The sequence below is a fragment of the Podarcis muralis genome, chromosome 14, assembly GCF_964188315.1.
Source record: "Podarcis muralis chromosome 14, rPodMur119.hap1.1, whole genome shotgun sequence".
NCBI lineage: Eukaryota > Metazoa > Chordata > Lepidosauria > Squamata > Lacertidae > Podarcis > Podarcis muralis.
This window is the reverse complement of record NC_135668.1, coordinates 9332478-9354747: the sequence shown is the minus strand read 5'-3', so window position 1 is coordinate 9354747 and position 22270 is coordinate 9332478. Positions and strand designations below refer to the sequence as shown.

Below are 22270 nucleotides of genomic sequence, written 5' to 3'. Positions count from 1 at the left end.
ATCCTCATTCTTAATTTTGCCAGATGCGCTATACTCTGAATTTTCTCCTGAAAGGATTACCAAATTTACATTAGAAGGCTTTGTCCTGCATGATACTTTAGCATTTGAACAGTTAAATTCTGTAAATAATTTATAATTTCAGAACTACCAAAAATTTTGTTTGATTTCTGTTCTATTACTAGAATTTACTTAAGCCAAATAGCAATGGTTTCAGTATTACTACTTCTGCACAGATGTGTGTGTCTAGTTTTCAATGAAGCTGCTTTGGTTGCTTGCAGAGGTCATCTATAATATAAAGAGAAGCATTCTGAATTGAAGGGTGATAAGTTTTAGCAGCCCAATCTTAGGTCCTGCTTTCAGGCTTCCCACTTGCATGTGGTTGGCCACTTTGAGAACAGGCTGGTTGACTAGATGGGCCAGCAGCCTGATCCAGCAGGCCCTTACGTTCTCGTTCCTGGTACAGCTTGTGAGGTAGAAATATGCAGTTGACAACACATCAAAATGTGATAGGAGAACACATACTTTCCATAGAGAGTGTGAAAAGTTTGCACCTTGGCACCTTTCACTAGGGCTGGGGAAAGGTCTCTGTCTCAGATCCTGTAGATCCACTGCCACATGTGGTGCTTACAGATTGACGTTTACTGTGGAATCACAGCTGCTCATGTATCTAAGTTTGTCACACTGTCTACATCAGGGGTCAGCAAACTTTTTCAGCAGGGGGCCGGTCCACTGTCCCTTAGACCTTGTGGGTGGCTGGACTATATTTTGGAAGGGAAAAAAAGAACAAATTCCTATGGCCCACAAATAACCCAGAGATGCATTTTAAATAAAAGGACACATTCTACTCATGTAAAAACACACTGATGCCCGGACCATCCGCAGGCCGGATTTAGAAGACGATTGGGCCGGATCCGGCCCCTGGGCCTTAGTTTGCCTACCCATGGTCTACATGGTTGTAATTAGCCTGTTTGCTAAATCTACCCCAGGTTTTTAAAAAAACCAGACTCAATTTCTGTAGTCATAAAAAACATAAGCAGGATAAAGAATGGATATTCAGCTTTAGTTTAGCCTTTCTGAAGATTGCCTGAATGGAGATCATGGACTTCTAGTGGTCTGCAGACCACAGTTTGACAACTCTTTGCTTTATGTATGCTTGAGTTTGAACTGTATTTCCACTCTGAGCTGCAAAGTTGAACACATGCATGTTTTTCTTCAGATTCATAGGAGTGGGAAACCCAGTTCTAAAACTTCCTTTGTCAAAGGCTACCCACTGGGAATTTTAGACTCTGGACTTAACGGTCTTGGTAGTAAGTCGTGCTCTTTAGATGGCAACATATGCCCATAGGCAGCTGGGCCAGGTTCAAGGCTCCTGTGTCACTGTACAAAGCCTGGGACAACTTGGGTCCAGGATACCTTAAGGACCACCTGAACCCTTAAATCTCAATCTGGTAACAGAGATAAGCGTTGTTAGTTGTCCCCTGTGTTACAGAGACCTGACCAGCCTCACCAGAAGTTGGGCATTTAGTGTTGCTGGTCCCATGTTGTGGAACACTCTTCCAGCAGAGATGTGGCAGGCACCCTCACTTTTGATTTTCAGGTGCCTCTTGAACAGCTGTTTTATTTTTAATATAATGTTGACAGGCTTATGCAGCTTTTAAAACATTCAAACCTTGTTTAAAGTTCACCGTTTTCTTAAGTGGCCAGTCATTTTAACGAGTGTTCTGTACTGCTCATAATGTGTATGTTTTCTAAAAATAATGCCCTTCTATTGCTGTACTGCACCCTGATATTTTGCGAGAGGGCATGGCTTTATAAATAAATGTGCACGTCAGAATGCGCTAAGCCAGCCCTTCTGCTTGGAGGGGGCTTGCTCATTCCGCTGAGCAGGCCCTGAAGTCCTCCTCCTGGTACTGTAGGCACCAGCAGCCTCGCATCTCCTCCGCCTTGCATCCTGGTCCCTCCTCTCCGGCTGTTCGCCGCACCCAGAGACGTTTCAGCACCGGGGACAGCAGCAGCATCTCCGCCTCCGCCCCGCCCCGCCCCTCTCTCATCCGCCGGAGCCACCCAGCCCTGGGTGCGTGCGGGGCGGGGGCAGGAGAAGGAGGATCGGAGGAGCCTCGCGAGAGCTGCGGTCGCTGCAGCAGGAGGCGCCGGTGGGCGCTGCGGGTCAGGATCCGGGGGAGACGTTCGGCGGGGCCCGAGGACCGGGGCAGCGAAGCGGTGAGTCCTAAAAGCGGGGGGTGGAGAAGGGCGGAGGCCTCGCCCGTTGGACGCCCGGGCAAAGAGGCCTCCTCCTCCCAGTCCGCTGCCCTCCCCGTGGTGCCTTCGGGGTTGTGCTTATCTTTCCCCGGGGCCGAGCAATGTGGCCTTCAGTGCGATTTCCTGGAGAGGATACGTGCAATGGAGCCTTTCCCCGGCGCGTCTCTTCCCCTCATTCCCCGCACTCCACCCTTGCAAAAAGAAAAAAAAAGGGGGGGAGGGGGACCGTGCATCAAGGGAGCTACCTCTTGGCTTTCCCTTTTCCCTCCGAACCTTTGCAAGATGCATGCGCTGGACCCCGCTCCCTCCCCCAACAGGAGCGCCGTGCAAAAAAGAAAAAAGGGATTAGAGGCAAAAGACTGTGCAGGTTCCATCCGCAAGCTGTTGACATTGATGGTGCTGGTGGGGAGCGCGGGTTCCTGCATTTAGAGGCCTTCCGGTAGATGTGTGTCTGTGGTTAGTGTGTGTAAACTGTTCTTCTCTATATGGGTTATGTTTATGTAAAACGGTAAGTTCCTTCTCTTCCCACCCCTCCTTCAATGAGTGCATGAGTGTGCAAAGATATTCCAACAGAGACAAAATGTGTTTGCAGAGTGACCTCAGCTATGGTATTGTAGAACCAAGGGCTTTGCTGAACTCCATCCAATCAGCATCTTCCCTAAGGCAGTAGTCCTCTTCCACGGTTAACCCTGAACATTCCAAATTTTGTGGGTTACATCTCCACTATGCCAAAACCAATTGACTGCCAGTTAACGCCACAGAAATAAGCAAGATTTACTTTCAATAGGTAGATAATAGGATGGCGCTGTCAGAGAGTTTAAGGGCAGGTTTGTGTTGGGCAGGAGTTATATGCATGTAAGGAGGCCTTAGTAAGTGTGTGTGTGATCTAATGATTTTGGTTGAACATTAGGAGGAACTTCTTGATGGTAAGAGCAGTTGAACAATGAAAGCAATGACCTGGGCAGGTGTGTTCTCCATGGCTGGAGGTCTTCAAGCAGAGGCAGAACAGTCATCTGCTGGAGATGCTTCAGCTCTGGATTCTTTAACTGAGCAGGAAGTTGGATAAGATCACCTAGATTCTGTATTATCCAGGGTCACAGCTCAGTGGTAGAGCTTCAGCTTTGCATGCAGAAATTCGCAGGTTCAGCCCCTGGCATCTCCAGGTAGGTCAAGGAGACATCTCTGCCTGAAACCTTGGAGAACCTCTGCCAGTCTCATAGGCAATATGGAGCTGGGTGGACCAATGGTTGACTCAGGGCTCACCCAGACTCCCTTTTGCGCTGTGTTTCTAGGCACAGGTCTGGACTTTAAAGCTCCGTGTCCAAGTGGTATTTTTTTGTCCTGGCGTTTTCCTTGGGAAAATTCACATTTTGGCACTGAATTGAAGCAAACAGCAGTCACATTTTCTGTGGATTGCCATTTGGTCTGATTCAGTGGTAGAATGTGAGGTTCCCTGGGGAAAGTGTTGGGACACAAAAAAACCAAACCCTGGCCGGATACAGAGCTTTAAAGCATGGACCTGTTCCTGGAAAGCACAGTGCGAAAGGAAGTCAGGATGAGCCCTCAGTATAAGGCAGCATCCTGCACCATACCTTTAAAGTACATTCAAAGCACATCTCCTGTCCTCAGGAATCCTGGGGATTGTAGTTTACCCTTCACTGTGCTACAATTCCTAGCACCCTTAACAAACTACAGTTCTCAGGATTCTTTGTGATGTGTGTGCTTCGGATGTGCTTTAAAGGTCTGGTGTGTACACAGCCTGTGTTGACCTTCTCTTATGCATCATTTCTCGCTTGGAATCTTGGCTGCAAATGCATCCAAAGCCAGGGACTTGATACATAATCTCGTCACCTTTATGATGTGGCTGCTCAAGTACAAGGTTCATTTCTTTCAAGCTGATTCTTCCGTTTTGCTAACAAAGGCCTAGGATGTGTGGCTAACCTAAACATATTGTTGTTCAAAGCAAGCCTATCCAGATGCTTAGAAATGCTTATGTGAATTTTGATTTGTTTTAGTATTTTAACTTTCTGTCTGTTTATAGTATTGTATTTCACCCCTTGATTTTCTTGTTTTTATCTTTTTGTAAACCACTTTGAGACTTGTTTGGTTTGTCACAATCAAGTGGTGTACAAAATTTATGAAATAAATAAATAAAAATAATGATATAACTGTCTAACAGTGTTATTTAGTACAGAACGGGGGACTTGAACATACCAGTTAGTACAGGTCAACAAACCTAGGTAGCTGCCTTATGCTGAATCAAGCATTGGCACTTCTAACACAAGGCTGACCTGCACTTACATCTCCGTACTTTCTAGGCATGGTCTATGCTTATAGCTCCCATTCCCAACCAAGCAACATTTGCAGGGCACCAGGTTGGGGAAGGTTAGTGTAGGATGATGTTTTCTTTGGGAAAGCCATTCAGATGGACCCATTGTCACAAAATATAAACAATTGATTCCTGGGGACTTAAAAAATTGACTTGAGAATCAGTGCACTTGTGTATATGTAGAAACAAAACAAAAACGGTATTATTTTATAACTAGATTTCATCCCACAGAAGTATGGGCATTTATTTGCATTAGAAAGAGAGACAGTAATAAGCAGAGAGCAACCCTCAGAGAGAGAAACAACCATAAACTCCTTAGGGTAGATGTTCAGGCTCCATTCATCTGCAAATGGCAGATAATGTTTTGCATGAAGATGGGACTTCTATTATTTATAAGGTCAAAAGTGTTGGGTCCAACCAATGCTGAAATATCTGCTTGGGTTGGACTGAAGTCCTAAAATATGTACAAGCTCTTCAGTCCAATCCTTTGCATGTTTACTTGTCCTCCTGAGATGAACGGCAGTTGAGTGTGCATCAATCAGTTTGAAACCCAGCCTAGGGGTATTGCATTTGGAAATTAGGTAGCAGCAGAGTCTGTCTTTCTCAGCTGGAAAATGAAATGCTTTTTCTTATTATTTCTCTGACACAAGGCTACCTGGTGTTCCTTCACATTACTCAAAATAGGGTCTACTCTCAGTGGTGCAGCTGGCATTTTAGAGTCCTTCCTTGGTGGCACCATCTCAGGCGAAGCGCCATAGCTTCTTCATAGAGCATTTAGATGACCTGAGGTTCAATCCCTGGTATCTCTGGATAGGGCCATGAAAGACTGCTGTCTGAAACCCTGGAGAGCCACCATCAGGATGGACAGTACTGAGCTAAGTGGATCAGTGGACTGACTGTTCAATGCAGTATCCTCTGTTCCCAATCCAGTGACCTGGCTCTAAGCAGAGAGGCTGCTGTCACCTGTAATATGAGAACAGCAGAATTTGTGGGCATTTGCAGATTATTGTCTTACACTTTCGAGTGGTGGCGAATGTATGTGGAAGTTTCTATGCTGTAGCTATTGTAGAGCTGGAAGAGATGCAGAAATCACAATCCAAATGATTAAGATGGCAGAACATGTTTCCAGTTAGGCAAGTTGAGGCTTTCCAGCTTAAAGAGAAAGAATGGAAGAGTGGAATATGACCATGGTCTACAAAGTTATGAGGTGGTGTGGGGGAAGAGAGAGAAAACTTAACTCTCGTTCCATAACATCCATAAAATTAATGAGTGGAAATTGCAGGGAAGCCAACTTTTGCTAAATTCCAGGAGAAACTTCCTTAGGATGTAGCCACCTGTCTTGCATGCAGGAGATCCCAGGTTCAATCAATCCCCAGCATCTCTAAGTCGGGCTGGGAAAGATTCCTTACCTGAAACCCCGGAGAGCCAAGATGGACCAATTGGCCTGACTCACTATAAGGCAGCTTCTTATGGCCAGAGCTGATTTCAGAGTTGGAGGCAGAGGGGCAGGAGACAGTTTTGTTGTCAAGAACCAGATACCCCCTTCCTTGGTGGGATTAGATGCACCCACTCAGAACAGATACGTGCACACTCAGCAGTCTCGTATGACAAGAGTCCCCCCTGAGTGAGCTCACCCCATCCTTTCTTTAATAACTTGACACAAGGGATGTGTCAACTCTTGGGACATCTGTGTAGTTTCCATTTGGTTATGAACCACTTGCCTTGTTTGTGCATCTTGGAACCTTGACCTCTGGACCCCCTGCTTCCTATTGAGCCTTTATTAGCCTGGGAAGTCTAGACAGCATCTTGAGAAGTAGAGACATCACCTTGCCAACAAAGGTCCGTATAGTTAAAGCCATGGTTTTCCCAGTAGTGATGTATGGAAGTGAGAGCTGGACCATAAAGAAGGCTGATCGCCGAAGAATTGATGCTTTTGAATTATGGTGCTGGAGAAGACTCTTGAGAGTCCCATGGACTGCAAGAAGATCAAACGCATCCATTCTTAAGGAAATCAGCCCTGAGTGCTCACTGGAAGGACAGATCGTGAAGCTGAGGCTCCAGTACTTTGGCCACCTCATGAGAAGAGAAGACTCCCTGGAGAAGACCCTGATGCTGGGAAAGATGGAGGGCACAAGGAGAAGGGGGCGACAGAGGACAAGATGGTTGGATAGTGTTTTTGAGGTTACCAGCATGAGTTTGACCAAACTGCGGGAGGTAGTGGAGGACAGAGGTGCCTGGCGTGCTCTGGTCCATGGGGTCACGAAGAGTCGGACACGACTAAACGACTAAACAACAACAAAGCCTGGGAAGTTATCTCTTCCTCACTTACAATTAAGAGTTGTTGCCATCCATGTTTTGGGACAGGAACCTGCCACTGATTTGTTATAAGGCAGCTTTCCTACGCAGCCTGTATAACTGTGCCTGAATCATTCACATTTTATGATTCTGAAAATGCCCATTTGCACAAGGCTTGGTATTTATTCTAGCCTTTCCCACCCTGGTGTCCTCTATATGTTGTTGGATTCCTTCGCCCATCAGTTGCAGCAAGCAGGGCTAATGGTCACAAGGGATGGGTTCTAATACAGTGGTACCTCGGGTTTAAGTACTTAATTCGTTCCAAAGGTCTGTTCTTAACCTGAAACTGTTCTTAACCTGAAGCACCACTTTAGCTAATGGGGCCTCCTGCTGCTGCCGCGCCGCCGGAGCACAATTTCTGTTCTCATCCTGAAGCAAAGTTCTTAACCTGAGGTACTATTTCTGGGTTAGCGGAGTCTGTAACCTGAAGCGTATATAACCTGAAGCGTATGCAACCTGAGGTACCACTGTAGTGATGCGGGGAAGAAAATTTCACAGTGCTTTATTTTTCCTTGGGAAATATCCCATTTCCTAAGTTTATTAATTACAGTGAATGGATTCTAAGTGAAAATACCTCATTAGACAAACCTGGCAGTTTCAAAGTGTTTAGCTTTGTTTATTAAATGCAGTTTGAATAAACATACTAGATTAGATCATTCCTTCGTCCACCAGTGAGGAACCTCCAACCTATTGGCTTAATTAGGCCCAGCAAAGGTCACAGTTGGGTCCCCCAGGCCATTTCCCCCCAACCACACTCACCTGCCCCACACCTTACATATGTGATGCAGGGTGTGGGGCAGGTAAATATTTGGCTGCAAATGAGCAATTGGGCACTTAAACTTTCCTCCTGATCATGTCTTGTTTTGAATTGATTTAACACCTGTATTTCATTTCTTGGTGATTGGCACTCACTGACAGCACTCATCTGTGAGACCTGCTGGGATTGGCTGGAATAGGGAGTTTCCTACTGGGAACTTTCTAGCACAGCTGATGGGAGTTGCTCTTGGTGCTGCTCAGCACATGACAATTTTTACAACTGCCAGTTTGGGGAGGAAAAATGTCCATTTGCAAGAGCATTTTGATACAAATCACCCCTGTAAGCTGACGTTAAAAGGGCACACCGTAACTCCCAATCAGCTGCTTGGGGGTTACAGCAAGCCTCACTGAATGCATTCTCTCAACCCAAATAAGCTGATTAGCACATCTTCAAAGGGGTCCAATCAGTTGGTTAGTGAGTCCCTCTAAAGTTGTCACCTAATAAGATGATTGGAGGTGATTGACAGGGCTGCAGCCCAATCCATCTGCTAAAGGTGGCCTGGGGATCTGCCCCACTGGTCAGATTCAGTTCCCACCCCTGCTCAGAATCATTTCCTGCAAACTGAAAATTCCCCTATGCAACTTTGACATTTTTCAGAAAAGACACATCACTTGGGTTCTAGTCCAAAACACTGGGCTGGTATCAGGTTGGGACAGCCTCCCTTGTTGCATTTATGGAACACTCTCCCCAAGAAAGCTTCCCTGGCACTGAATTCAAAATCCTTTTGCCACCAAGAGAAGACCTTGTTTGCTCTGGCTTTTTAAAAAAGCCACTTAATGCTAATTTTGTTTTCGTTTTCGCTTATTGTTTTGTGCTAGCTTTAATATGGTTCTCATTAGTTTTTAAGTGTTAATTGCAAAGTAGGGTGTGACATTAAAACATTTAAGTAAATAAATGAAATGGAAACATTAGTTCTCGGAAAGATCTGTAGATGGTTTTTCATGCTAATCAATGTAATGTATAAGTTCAAATCTGAGAACCAGTTCTGAAAAATTTAGCATGGGATAAGCACATATAAGTACCAGAGATTTTTTTGCAAAAAAATTAGGTTTAAAGTTGGGGCTCATCTTATACACGGGTAGTGCTGAGGGGTGTTTTCTTAATTTGGAGTCTTATACATGGATAAAATACAGGATTTGCATATTTTGGTTCTGTCATCCCCCTCTCCCCCGCAGTATCTTCTTTTCTTCTGGTGTATATTTTGGGACGCGGGTGGCGCTGTGGGTTAAAGCCTCAGCACCTAGGACTTGCCGATCGAAAGGTCGGCGGTTCGAATCCCCGCGGCGGGGTGCGCTCCCGTCGCTCGGTCCCAGCGCCTGCCAACCTAGCAGTTCGAAAGCACCTTCGGGTGCAAGTAGATAAATAGGGACCGCTTACTGGCGGGAAGGTAAACGGCGTTTCCGTGTGCTGTGCTGGCTCGCCAGATGCAGCTTGTCACGCTGGCCATGTGACCCGGAAGTGTCTGCGGACAGCACTGGCTCCCGGCCTATAGAGTGAGATGAGCGCACAACCCTAGAGTCTGGCAAGACTGGCCCGTACAGGCAGGGGTACCTTTACCTTTACCTATATTTTGGAAAGTTGCTGTTTGCCCCTCTGTTTGTCCTCTATACATTCAGACACCTCTTGAGGTGTAGTCACCAAATTTGGCATGATGGCTCCTGAGATCAAGGGGCAGGTTTTTTGGTGCATTTTTCAATACTATTGAATGCTATTTTGAATCAAGATAGTGGATCGAACCTTTCAAAACGGCATTGATTTGTGTACCTCTTAAGTTATTGTTAACTGTCATGCGGCCTACTGGATGAATCCTCTTCAGAGGAGGACCTGGCACTCCCCAAAGCGCATGTTACAGAGGAGCAAGCTGAGCCATTGGGCAGTAAGACAGTGGAGGCCAATCTGGGACCTTTAGGGGTCACAGCACCTCAATTTTTCCGCAAGACATAGAGGGTCCCTACACAGAATTGGAGGTGGGGGCTGAGCTGTCACCATGTCCATTGGCTGATTAGCCATGACGCTGTTTGGGGTAACCTTTGGCCAGTCTTTAACCCTTGCTTACTTCACAGGGTTGTTGTGAGAATACAGATACAGTAGTACCTCATGTTACATACGCTTCAGGTTACAGACTCCGCTAACCCAGAAATAGTACCTCAGGTTAAGAACTTTGCTTCAGGATGAGAACAGAAATTGTGCTCCGGCGGCGCGGTGGCAGCAGGAGGCCCCATAGCTAAAGTGGTGCTTCAGGTTAAGAACAGTTTCAGGTTAAGAACGGACCTCCGGAACTAATTAAGTACTTAACCCGAGGTACCACTGTAGAAGGAGAAAGTGCTGTGTAACCTCCTTGAGCTCCTTGGAAGAAAGACGAGGTATCAGTGGAATCAAATGAAACAATAGGATTGCAAAGAGGATTCAAACCATGGTTTGCAATCCTGGTTTGTGCAGACCTTGTGCAGAAGACTCTAAGCTTAGCATAGGTGTCTCTGTGCACCATACATTTAAAGCACATACAATAGTTCCAACAAAGAATCCTGGGAACCGTAGTTTGTTCAGGAAGTGCTAGGCATTGTGGCTCTGTGTGGGTAAACTACAGTTCCCAGTATTCTCTGGAGGAAGCCACATGCTTTAAGTATATGGTGTGTATGCAGCTATAGAGTCACCTGCTCTAAGTCTTGGGAATGCACCAAACCAATACCTGCAAGAAAGCAGGGAGATAATCCTCTATGAGGAACAATGCATTCTGCTGTATTTTCATCTGGATGTCATAAGGCTGAAGCTTGGATTTTTTGGATACATCCTTCAGAAAGCATGAGCCAAAGTCTGGGACTGTAGTGCTACTACAGTCAAGCTGGCTGTCCTTGTAGATCTATTCTGACTCTTCCTGTCCAGGTCTGCATCTGTGGATTAGAGAGTAGTGTGGGTCAGTGTAGGTCACTCATAGGTTACTCAGGAAGAGCCAGAGGCTAAGTATGTCTGTCCTACATTGTAGAACCATTTTTAACTTCTTAGGCTAAATCCGGTTTGTTTAGCAACACAGGCTTCTGCTGGACGCTGGCTATGGATACCTCTAACAGTTTTGCCTGTCAGTCAGATCTTTCCAATTTATCCACTTAGGAAAGGGATTCTAATTGACTGGGATAGAATAGGAAGATGAGCACAATTATTATTGCACCGTTAAATGTATATTCCCCATGCCTGTTTCTCCCAAAGGAGCCCAGGGCGGCAAATACATCAGGCTTAAAATAGCTAAGAAGGCCTTATTCTTTATATAATGGTTTGGAAATAAATGTGGCCTTCCAGGCTTCTATATCTGGTTCCCTGGGAATTCTCTCCATGCCGTACCCCTTAATGGCCCTCCTTTGCCCCCCAAATGTTTTTGCATGCTTGGAATATGTCCTTGGAATAACGTCTCGTTTGTCTGGAGACTAGAGAGGAGTGTGTGGACAAACTATAAACTTTGCATTCATTTCTCCACCCACATTTGTGTCTGGCCCTGTCCACCACTGGCCTGTGCCTCTAAGAAGCTTGCCCAGAAAGTAACGTGGCTCTCAGCTGGAAAAAAGTTATCCACCCTGATTTACATTGATCTCAAGTTTACTGAGGTGGTGATGCTTTTGTTTCCAGTGGTGCTAAGCCACTGCAAATGTTCCCTTGGATTTTGAGCCAGCAAAGGAAGCAAATTGCACGATTAGGCCTGGTCTATCAGAAGTGGAAAGGCTTGCATGTCAAAGACATGTTTATCCCTAGTCTCTTCCTTTAACATCATATCTGTTGTCATTGAAGTCTTGGGAGCACACACAAGTCATAAAGCTAGCCCAGTACTTGATTGTTTCTCTCAAACAAGCAGGAAGTGCGTGGCTCCATACAGATACAAATAAGTCCAGTGTCATCTGGTGGCAAAACTATATAATGATGCTATCCACATAACTGTTCCCTGATTTCTTTCAGCTTTATTGGTGGTGTGACAAGTTCTTCTGTCTATCTGTGGAATAAAGACTGAGCGACATCATGGGAGGTAAGATGACAGTAAGATTTCATTGTGTGAGGAAAAGCTTTCATTGTGTGAGGAATTGATGCTCTGAGCAAGGCCTGATTCTATCAACACTTTTTATCCTGGGACAGTAGTTTGTATATTCCCATGTTCCAGCCTGAACTGGGAGGCTGTAGTGAGTCAAGACTTGATGACAAGATCAGCACTCCTGAGATGCCTGTGTTTGACACAGCGACAACTTTTGATGGACAGAGCTCCCACTTTCATAGCAATTCACAGTGTTGATCTGTCAGTGGTCTGCCAATGGCCAAAGATAGACAGCAACAAGTGGAACCAGTCTAGAGATGCCTGTCTGTTGCTTCACAGAAATCTCCAATCACAACTTCTTGTACCCATCAAAGATATCTGGACTTTGAAAAGAATAAGTAGTGGAGATTATTGGCCCCATATGAATGCAAACCATCCTAGTATTCCACTAGGATCGTCCAATAATCAGTGGAGCCTGGCCAAATGGTTCAAAATTTGGCTTTTTTGATTTGTCTCCCAAATAATCGTACTTAAGTGATAATCTTCTCTGAAATTGCCAATACTAATAGCTTTTCATACTAAGCATCTATAGAGTGGCCCTTCAGATATTTCCAGTATTTAGAGATTAATAGTCTTGCAGCCATTAAAAAGCCAACTTTTGCTTTGACTATATTTGTTCTGGTTGCCCCAAATACTTAGCACTGTCAGGTAGGGCACTGGTAATAAGTTTTGTGCTCTTATTTGGTTAATTTCAGGAAACACAGATTTTGTTGCAGTCTTGAATCCTGTTGTTCAAGGCAGCCAGCTGGCCATGCCTTCTTTCAGGATATTCAATTTCCTTCTTCCTCTGCCCCACCACAACAGTCAGCCAACAATCCATTCCCACAGAGCGTACTTATGGGGCTCTTCCTCCATTCCCCCCCCCCTTTTCTTGTAGATTTGTGTGTACTGTACTTCCACACACCTTGGGGTTCCACTGAGTCTGCTGATGCCTCTCTCTTGTGTGTAGATGGTGCTGTTCTGACTGCACAAGAGTCCACACTCAGATAAGGAGATTGCCATGAGTATATGCCAGGGATAGCCAATGTGGTCGCTTCCCATTGTTGTTGACTCCCCATCATCCTTGGCCATTGACCATGTTAGCTGGGACTGATGGGAGCCGGAGGCCAAGGACATCTGGGGGATGCTACATTGGCTGTCACTGATATGTAGAATGGTCTAGGGCAGAAGCCACCCACAATTCCTCAGTGATGTAGAGTTACAGCAAGGGCTGCTTGCAAAAGGGCTTTCAAATAGCCCTGTGTTGAACCTTGCTTCAGGAGCAGAAAGCAGTTTCCATTGGAAATGCCGTTAAAATGGACAAGAAAGGCCTATCCATATTAGCAAGTGTTTCAATGGAAATCACTTCCTCCTCCTTCCTCCATTCAGGGGCAGTGGAAGCATGCCTTGCTCCAGCAAAGGAACCACCAGGAGTTCATTTTCAGCTCCCAACTGTTCATTCGAAGCCATATGAATACCAGTCCCACACCTAACATCACCTATAATGTCAGGTGTTTGTGTGTGGGAGAGGTCAAATTGGTACCCCTGGCAGGAGTACCAAGGGGTATAGCCTGTGAACCAGAGGTTTCCCACCCTTGATGTAGACGGAAATCAGCCCAATTATACACTCTGGATTTTTATTGCATAAGGAATGCTTCCAGACTTCTCAATGGTACCCATCATTGGAATACTAGTGGTCCCTTTTCTGTATGTCAGTCGCCCTTCCCCCTTGACCTGAAAGTCACCCAAATGAGCTTTTAAATTATTGTGGCTGTTATCAGTCCCACGAACCCCAGAGCACCAAGAGAGGGAGAAACAGTTCCTCTCGCTGTACACAGTTTTATAGACCTCTGTCATTTCTCTGCCCTCCCTACCCTCTAATCAATATGTTATGCTGTTGATCATAAATGTATTTTCTTGGAAGTTAAGCCAAATCTGCCATTAGGCAGAAGGGCTGTTGACTCAGACCTGGGATATCATTGTCATTCATTTAATTTATTATTGGATTTTTACTGCTGGGAGGTGATGGCATGAAACAGTGCCATTTAGATTTTATATCTAAAGTGCTAAATTGTCTTTGGCAGGCCCTTCTTAGGAATAAATCCTATTTCCACAGGTTCACCTCCAGGCAAATGTTCTTAGGATTGCATATTGAACTGCTCCTGTTCACCTCAAGCAAATTGTCACAAATAATAATAAAACAAATTGTCACAGCTCATTGTCTGGGGATTCTGAATAATTAATTTGGTCATCACAACCAGTAATGGTTTGTTAGAATGTCCTCTTCTCTCTGCTCCTCCACTGTCTGGGGCATCAGCTTCTGTGTTATCTTTGTCACAGAACAGGTACATAGGAGGCTGCTAACTTTATCTGTATGTAAAGTGTGCATTGGGGATGGGGGACAGACAAAAGAGAAGTATTTAAATTATTAATGGAACTGTCCTTGGGAGCAGAATGGGGAGTTCTTTTTATAAAAAATGCAGTCACTTCTGAACCACATTTCAAACTACTGTACATTTGCACTCACATTCTCATGGACAAAGTAAGTTCAGAGGATCTGCAATATGGCTAGTTGAAAGTTGCAATGCTGTAATGATCAAGAGTCTCAGCTGTATGCCAGGAAGTCCCTCAGTCTGAACATACGAAATCACTGAGTGACTCAAGGCAAGCTGTTCTATCTCTGCTTTTTGCTTATAACAGGGGTTGGGAACTTGGCCCTCTATATATTGTTGAGAGCCAGTGTGGTGTAGTGGTTAAGAGCGGTAGTCTCGTAATCTTGGGGACCAGGTTCGCGTCTCCGCTCCTCCACATGCAGCTGCTGGGTGACCTTGGGCCAGTCACACTTCTTTGAAGTCTCTCAGCCCTACTCACCTCACAGAGTGTTTGTTGTGGGGGAGGAAGGGAAAGGAGATTGTTAGCCGCTTTGAGACTCCTGAAGGGGAGTGAAATGCGGGAAATCAAATCCAAACTCTTCTTCTTCTCCTTCTCCAACACCTATTGTCCCCAGCATGGTCAGTGGCCAAGGACCATGTGAATGTTAGTTCAGCAACTTATGGGAAGCCACAGAATGCCGATCCCTTGCCTATAGTATTTTCACAGTAAGGTTTTATGAGGGTGGCAGAGATATATGCTGGGTTCAGACATAATGGCAATACCATGGTTTGTTTTTGCTAAGCCATTGTTGTTTAATATGGTTAGTGCAAGCCATGATTTTGTGCCTAGCTTTTGTATACAATCATTGCGTACAAATGTGTTGAACCATTCAGAAACGGCCCTGCTTAAATATTGAATTTTACTTGCGGAGGGAAATGGAAAAGAAACAATTTGCCTTTTGTTTTTCTTGCAGAAAGAATGAACAATTTCCCTCCTCTCCCTCATTTCATCCCATTGAAACCGTGCTTTTACCAGGATTTTGATGAGGAAATCCCACCCCTACACCGAACCACAGTCAAACGTCTTTACTACCTCTGGATGTGTAAGTTGTAGAGGTTGGAGGGTTAAAAGGGCAAGCCAGCATTCCAGTGGGTGTAAGTGGGGAAGCATGGACCAGAAGCAGTAAGGGACCCATTCTTTCATTTCCCTTTCCACAAATCTGAATTTAAAATTTTAATTTATTTTCAATATTGATAGAATTTTTTTTGGCCAGAGAGGCAGAATTAGGCTCACAATGCGGAATGTGGGGCTCCTGGCAGATATGAGCTGCCAATCTTAGTCTTGGGGGACCTCCAGTAGATATACCCTGAAAGACCCTGGATATCGAAGGCATCAGGTGGTCCTAAAAGGCATCCTGGACTCAAGTTGTTAAAGGTTTTGTAAATTAAGACAAGAACTTGACCTTGGCCTGGTAACATACGGGCAGTCTGCAAGATTTTAAGCACTGGAGTGATGGGGTGTCAGTAGTCTGTCTGCCATTTTGTTTTCTAATTGCTACTTAAGAAAAGGGCCACAATGGCTGAAGAAAAGAGACATCAGACATTAAAAAGTTCCCTAAATAGAGCTGCCTTCAGATGTCTTCTAAAAGTCAGATAGCTGTTTATTTCCTTGACATCTGATGGGAGGGCGTTCCACAGGGCAGGTGCCACTACCGAGAAGGCCCTCTGCCTGGTTCCCTGTAACTTCACATCTCTCAGTGAGGGAACCTCCAGAAGGCCCTCAGAGCTGGACCTCAGTGTCCGGGCTGAATGATGGGGGTGGAGATGCTCCTTCAGGTATACTGGGCCAAGGCAACAATTTTTGTGTCTTGATTTACACCTTTTGAGATATGGCAATCCTAGGTTATTATTTGTAGACATATGTGTGGAACCAAGTCCAGATAGAGTATTAATTCTTCAGATCTGGACAAAAGGTTTTGGCCAGCATGAAACAGTTTTCCAGTCCCAGCCTTCATCTTTGTTCCTGGTTTCTGTTTCTATTAAGGGCCAACTCAGTCATCAGGTAGTCTCAAAATATTTAATAAAAACAATTTAAAACAACAACAGTGTAGGTAGTTGTTGACTGTTAAGAGGGTAGATTTATTTGGTTCCTTTTTGTTGTTGTTCTACTGCTTTGTCTCTCTTCCTTGCCTTTCCCAAAGGGAATGTGAGAAACCTGACATGGGGCACTTCCAGACGATGTGTGTTTATAGAACATTCATACTGATTTGTTTGTAAAAGATTTGGGAGGCTAGGTTCCTGTCATTTTGGAGAAGTGGGTTTGTTGGGCAAGGCCTCTAACTCAGCTTTAATTGCGTAACCTGAATTTGCCAGCACGTGGTTGAATCATACCTGAAAATAGCTATGGTCTGGAAACACCCTTAGAAAATTGTGGAGGTGGCACTTATTATTCTTCATTGAAGCTCTGAACTCATTTATCTTTCCCATTCTCAGCTTGTCCAGCTCTTGCTGTGTGATCTGCTACTTTTGCTCCTCTCTCTGTGTGTCTCTTTCGATAAATGTGTTTGCAGTGAATAGCATCACCTTGGCAGTGAATCTGATTGGTTGCCTTGCGTGGATGATCGGAGGTGGTGGAGCAGTTAACTTTGGACTGGCAATTCTCTGGCTCATTCTCTTTACGCCTTGCTCCTATGTCTGCTGGTTTAGACCCATTTACAAAGCCTTCAAGTAAGTGATAGGCACAGCTTCTCTGTCTCTCTCTCTCTCTCTCATTCTCCAGCCCCACCCCAGTGTGCTCCTCAGTTCTTTGGGCTAGGTCCTACTGCACAGAAGGGGAATCCATGACTTCCACTTGTTGTTGGACTCCCAACTCCCATCAGCCCCAGCTAGCCTGATCAACGGTGTGGGATGATGGGCATTATAGTCCGACAACATCTGGAAAGCCACAGATTTCCCATCCCAGTAGCCCCTCCATATCCACCCATTTCCTAGTTGCTGTTTTATTCTCCTGTGCACAGATATTATAACCCGTGGTGGTCTCCATGTTGTACCACACATTTCTGCTTCTGTAGTTCTCGCCTGCGAATCACATCACCCTTCCTTCTCTTATCCATTCCCGCCCATGACTTTAAGCCATGTGTCTGATCACTATCACTATAAGGAAAGGCAGTGTGGCAGTATGTCCTCTCCATTTCCAAGCAGTCCTAGTCATCTTCAGTGTGTGTTCGATGTTCTTGGGCATGCAGAAATGGGGAAAAGCTTTTTAAAATTAGCACTGCAAATTAATGCTAGCTTGATCATCCTTTCTCTGTTCACCCATCAATAAATAGGTGCTTTCCTTCCTGTCTTTTCCTGGAGGCTGCTTACATCCTAGCTGGGTCATCTTGTTTGGTGACAGGTCTCTTTTCAAAGTACGGGAGAGCACTCTCTCTTCCCTTTTGAGTCTTGACTGCTGGTGGGAGACCTGCCTAGTGGATGGACTGGTTGTCAGTGGAGAAAGCAACAATGATGGGCTCTTTTCTTTTGTAGGACAGACAGCTCCTTCAGCTTCATGGCTTTCTTCTTCACCTTCATGGCTCAGCTGGTGATCAGCATCATCCAGGCAGTCGGGATCCCCGGCTGGGGAGTCTGGTAAGTTGGACATCTAAGCTGTTAACAAGAGCAGCCATCCACTTAAAATAAATATTTAGGCAATTAACGGTATGGCCTAGATCAGGGATAGGGAACTGCCCTATGATCTCGTTAGCTGGAGATGCTGGGGATTGAATGCCCTTTTTGTCCTTCATACCTGCTGTGTAGGAGAGGGGAAGGTGGCTGCTGAATGCTTGAAGCAGGGTTTTGAGCTCTAAGGCCAACTGTAAGGCAAGTTTCTGCTCTATAACCAACCAATAGCATTTGTTTTTATCCTCTCTTCCATTTTATTTCTTAACGCCTTTTAGTGCTTTGTTTTGTTGTTTTAATTTATTGTTTTATCCCATTGTTTTATTGTTCTAACTCCCCTAAACTGTGAGGCTGCATGAAGCTGGGCTGGGCTGAGCACTTTGCTAGGCAGTGCCAAACGCAAGGTCGAACCAAAGTTTACAAGATACTAGTTATAAATTAAGGAAGAGAAACATCTTGATTATCAGAACTGTTGACGAGCGAGCCCAGGTGGCAGCTGCAGAGAGTCTTCAAAACACTCCCTTCTGCTGGATGGCACTGACACCGGACTCATAAATTCAAAGCCACTACATTTGGAGATAATTGATTTCTGCAAACTGCCGACAAATAATCATAATTATTATGGTACTTACTAGAAAGAACTGCAAAGTTCTGGGAATCATGCCAGATTCGTTAATCAGCTCCCCAGAACCCCGAAGGAGACAGAGCAAAATCACACATTATTTTCCCCAAAAGGAGGGGGCTAAGAGGGAGCTGAATGAGTTAATTCTAGATGAGGCCATTCCTCCTCCTTCCACTGTTCTGGACTGGTCAACTCATCTTAAAGGGCTCCAACAAGATTCTGAAAATATTAACTACCCAGCAAGCCTGGCTCAAGAACTGGCCTTAGCTGAGAAATCCTATAAGGCAAATATAACTGATATAACGACCCAGAGGCCACCTTCTGAGCTTGGAACCTGGGACCTTCTGCATGCAAAGCAGGCTCTCTGCCGCTGCACTATGACCTTTCTCCAGGTTATGACTCAAAGGAGTGGTTCTGAGTGGTGGCAGTAGCAGCACCATAGCTTCCTCACAATGTTTCCTCTCCCTCTCATTGTTTCTCTGCAGCGGCTGGATTGCAGCAATATCTTTCTTTGGGACAAACGTGGGGTCGGCTGTCGTGATGCTCATCCCCACCATCATGTTCACAGCCATGTCTGTCTTCTCCTTCATTGCCCTCAGTATGGTAAGACATGGGAAAGGTTTTGCATGGGGATGCTACATAGATATATCTCACACTCTATTGGCTGAGAATGCCCAGGAGACTCCTCCTGGCTGATCCTTCTGTTTCCAAGGGCCAGAGTTGACATGACTGCGTTCACACAAGTGACATGCAGTGTGCATGGATTTTGATTGGTATATATCAGTCACCAAGAAGTTGCTTCTTACATTTTTTTCTGTGTGCACCTCACACCTATATATTTAATGTGTGCCTCAGAAGTATCTGTCCATGTACTTGGAGAATCTTGGGCAGCCACCAGCAAGATTCAGGTCAGATAAAAGAAAGAACTTTTTCACATGGTGCACAGTTAAACTATGGATGATCACCAACTTGAATTAAAAGAGTATTATACAGTTTCATGGAGAATAAAGGCTTATCAATGGGTACTCAGAATACTAGTTACTTGGATTCAGAAATGGGGAGAGTGCTGTTGCACTCAGGTCCTGCTTGCAGGCTTCCCATGGGGGTCTGGTGAAAGCAGGATGCTGACTAGATGGGCCCTTGGCCTGATCCAGCAGAGCTCTTTTGATGTTAGATGGCTACATGATTTCCCCAAGAAACAACCGTGAGCTTGGCTCCTTTGTTTGTCCTTCCAAGGCTAAACTGAAAAAGGTGATGAACGACCCTGTTAGGTTTCCAAGGGGTTGCTCGAGAGCAAGCAGGCAAGTACCTCCCTGCTCGGCCTTGCTTTTGATGCAAAATAAACTTTATCTGTCCGGAGTGCCACTCTCCCGTGGCTGACTCATTCACTTGCAGAATCTGTGAGTGGGCGGGGCTTAAACTTTCCCCAGCAAAGTAATTTCTTGACGCCCAGTCTGCGCCTCCCCTCTCTGCGCGAAACCTTACGGCGCAAGGAGGGCGTGGGTAACAATGGACCTCTCCCCTCCCCGCTTTGCCCAAGCAAGGTGTCCTGGCAATGCCTTGCTTCCTCTGAACCCTACAGCTCCTCTCCACTGGAGGCATGGTTACTCTCCCCCGCTGAGGAGGAGCTGCTTTCCAAGATCTTTGGGGGCTCTTTGTAATCCATCCGGCTTTTCCTCTCTCCCTCCTCAACCAATGACAGTTCCTGTTTTACTTTCCCTCTTTCCAGGTCCATAAATTTTACCGGGGAAGCGGTGGGAGTATCAGCAAAGCGCAAGAGGAGTGGACGACGGGAGCCTGGAAGAACCCCCACGTGCAGCAGGCAGCTCAGAACGTGGCGGTCGGTGCTGCCCAGGGAGCCATGATGCCACACGAGACGCAGTATTCGGCCACTCCTAACTATAACTACCCCAATGACATGTGAGGTGTGACCTTCCCCACCCAACTAGAACTTCCCAAGTGAGATGTGAACCTGAGAGGGTTGTGACTTGAAGTGGGCAGGAAGAACTGGAGGAGAGCGTGTGTGTTTCTCTGTGTATGTAAATTCCACTGTATAGAAGGGTTGGCGCAGGGCGGGCTGTATAATAGCCTCCTTGATGGGATGGAGGCATGTCAAAATTGTTATTCTTCCTCCACCCTTTGACTTTGTTCTAGGATAATTGTCCTTGGAGATAATTTGTTCTCTCTCTCCCACTCCCCCCAATCTGAAGAAGCTGTTGCGTTGACATGCAGGACTATTGTGCCGTGCTGTAGTGACTGTACATGTGTGTGCTGGTCTCCCTCCCCCTTTTGTGAAACTATGTACAGTGGTGGTTTTTAAATTTTACTGTGGTGGTAGATGATATTATAGCTGCATCAGCCGGGGTGAGCGTGGAGAGCCCAAACATTCAAGAGCTACTAAAGGGACACTCCGGGGGTTTCATGAATAACCCAGTTCACAATAGCTGCCTGTTGCAAGAACTTTGTCGGGTTCATTCTGTCTCAGCTATTTGCAACTTATACTGTATAGAACAGGGTTAGGGAGCCTGTGACCCTTTGAGCGTTATGGTCTCCAACTCCCATCAGCCCCGGCCAGCATGGTCAGAGATGATGGGCGTAGTAATCCAACACCTGGGGGGGCTGCATGTTTCTGACGTAGGGCATTGCTGGCTTATTAGCGTTTAAACCCTGCTCTTTTTCACACTCTCTCCACTCTCAAAACCAGAGCTCAACCTTTTCATTCCATGCTGATCCACCAGAGGTTACCACTTACCTTAATGTGCGGTATTATAAACAAGTCCATTTACTCTTCCGATGTATCGATAGGAAGGCAGTGCTAGTGCGTGGCTTAAAAAACAAAGTTGTGAGCAGTGCTGTGGAGCTGCCCTGTTTGAACTGGAGCAGACCTCTGTGTTCAGTGTGAACCACATTCCAAACATGCCCCCAACCCCAGAAGCCCCATACCTAGAATCATGGAGAGGATCTTGTTCCCTTCTGGACAAGCTTTTGAGGGCCATGTGCTGGTGGTGTGCAGGGCCAGAGGCAAAATCAAGTGGAGCTATGAACTCCTGTGTTACTTTTGTACAGCAGGCTAGTTTCTCTCTGCCTTCCATCTAGACAAGCAAGAGTTCAATCAGAGTTCAAGACACATTCCAGCCAGTCAAAATCATGAATATTGTGTGTGTGTGTGTGTGTGTGTGTGTGTGTGTGTGTAACAGGGTCAAGTGAGGCGTGTTGCCTGGGGGAAGGGCCAAAAGGCCTGAGGTTCTCCACCCCTGTTGTGTGGACCATATAGTTCAAGCCCCTGCTTGATGCCAGAAACCCAGATGTAGAGCATCACCAACTGATGGTTGTTCAACTTGTGCTCGAAGACCTCTGGTCAGCAAGGGCCTCCCCCAAACCAGGCAATTGGTTCCATGACCTCATAATTTTACATTCCCAGTTCACCTCTAAAGGGGTGAGAAGCAGTTCTTCTCACAATACATAGCCTACCATCAACATTTCCCTGCTTTGCAGCAGAGAATATGGCCCAAAATTGGCTATAGAGCTTCATGTGACATTGGAGCTGGGCTGGGGGAATGGTGACCTGCCAGATGTTGCTAGACTCCAACTCATCATCATTTACATTGGCCATGCTGGCTGGGCCTGATGGGAGTCCCAACACCATCCGAAACGCCACAGGTTTGGTTCGTTCTGATTTAGGGAGGCTGCCTTGATCACAGTCCATGTAGCTGCCATGCAGTTTGGCAGTCATTTGGACAAGTCACAGTGGCCCCAGTTAATCAAATGGCAGGGCTGTAGATCAGTGGTAAAGCTTTGTGTGCAG

At 45.7% G+C, this 22270-nt stretch overlaps 1 protein-coding gene across 1 annotated transcript; it reads left to right on the top strand.

Annotated features, from left to right (window-relative positions):
• Positions 1–2037: 2037 nt before the first annotated feature.
• On the top strand, positions 2038–21651 carry SCAMP5 (secretory carrier membrane protein 5). Its single transcript, XM_028706165.2, has 7 exons — positions 2038–2220; positions 11703–11769; positions 15158–15286; positions 16754–16910; positions 17712–17813; positions 18951–19068; positions 20195–21651. The coding sequence occupies exons 2-7, from the start codon at positions 11763–11765 to the stop codon at positions 20387–20389; spliced, it is 708 nt and encodes a 235-aa protein (XP_028561998.1). The 5' UTR covers positions 2038–2220; positions 11703–11762; the 3' UTR covers positions 20390–21651.
• The last annotated feature ends 619 nt before the right edge of the window (positions 21652–22270 follow it).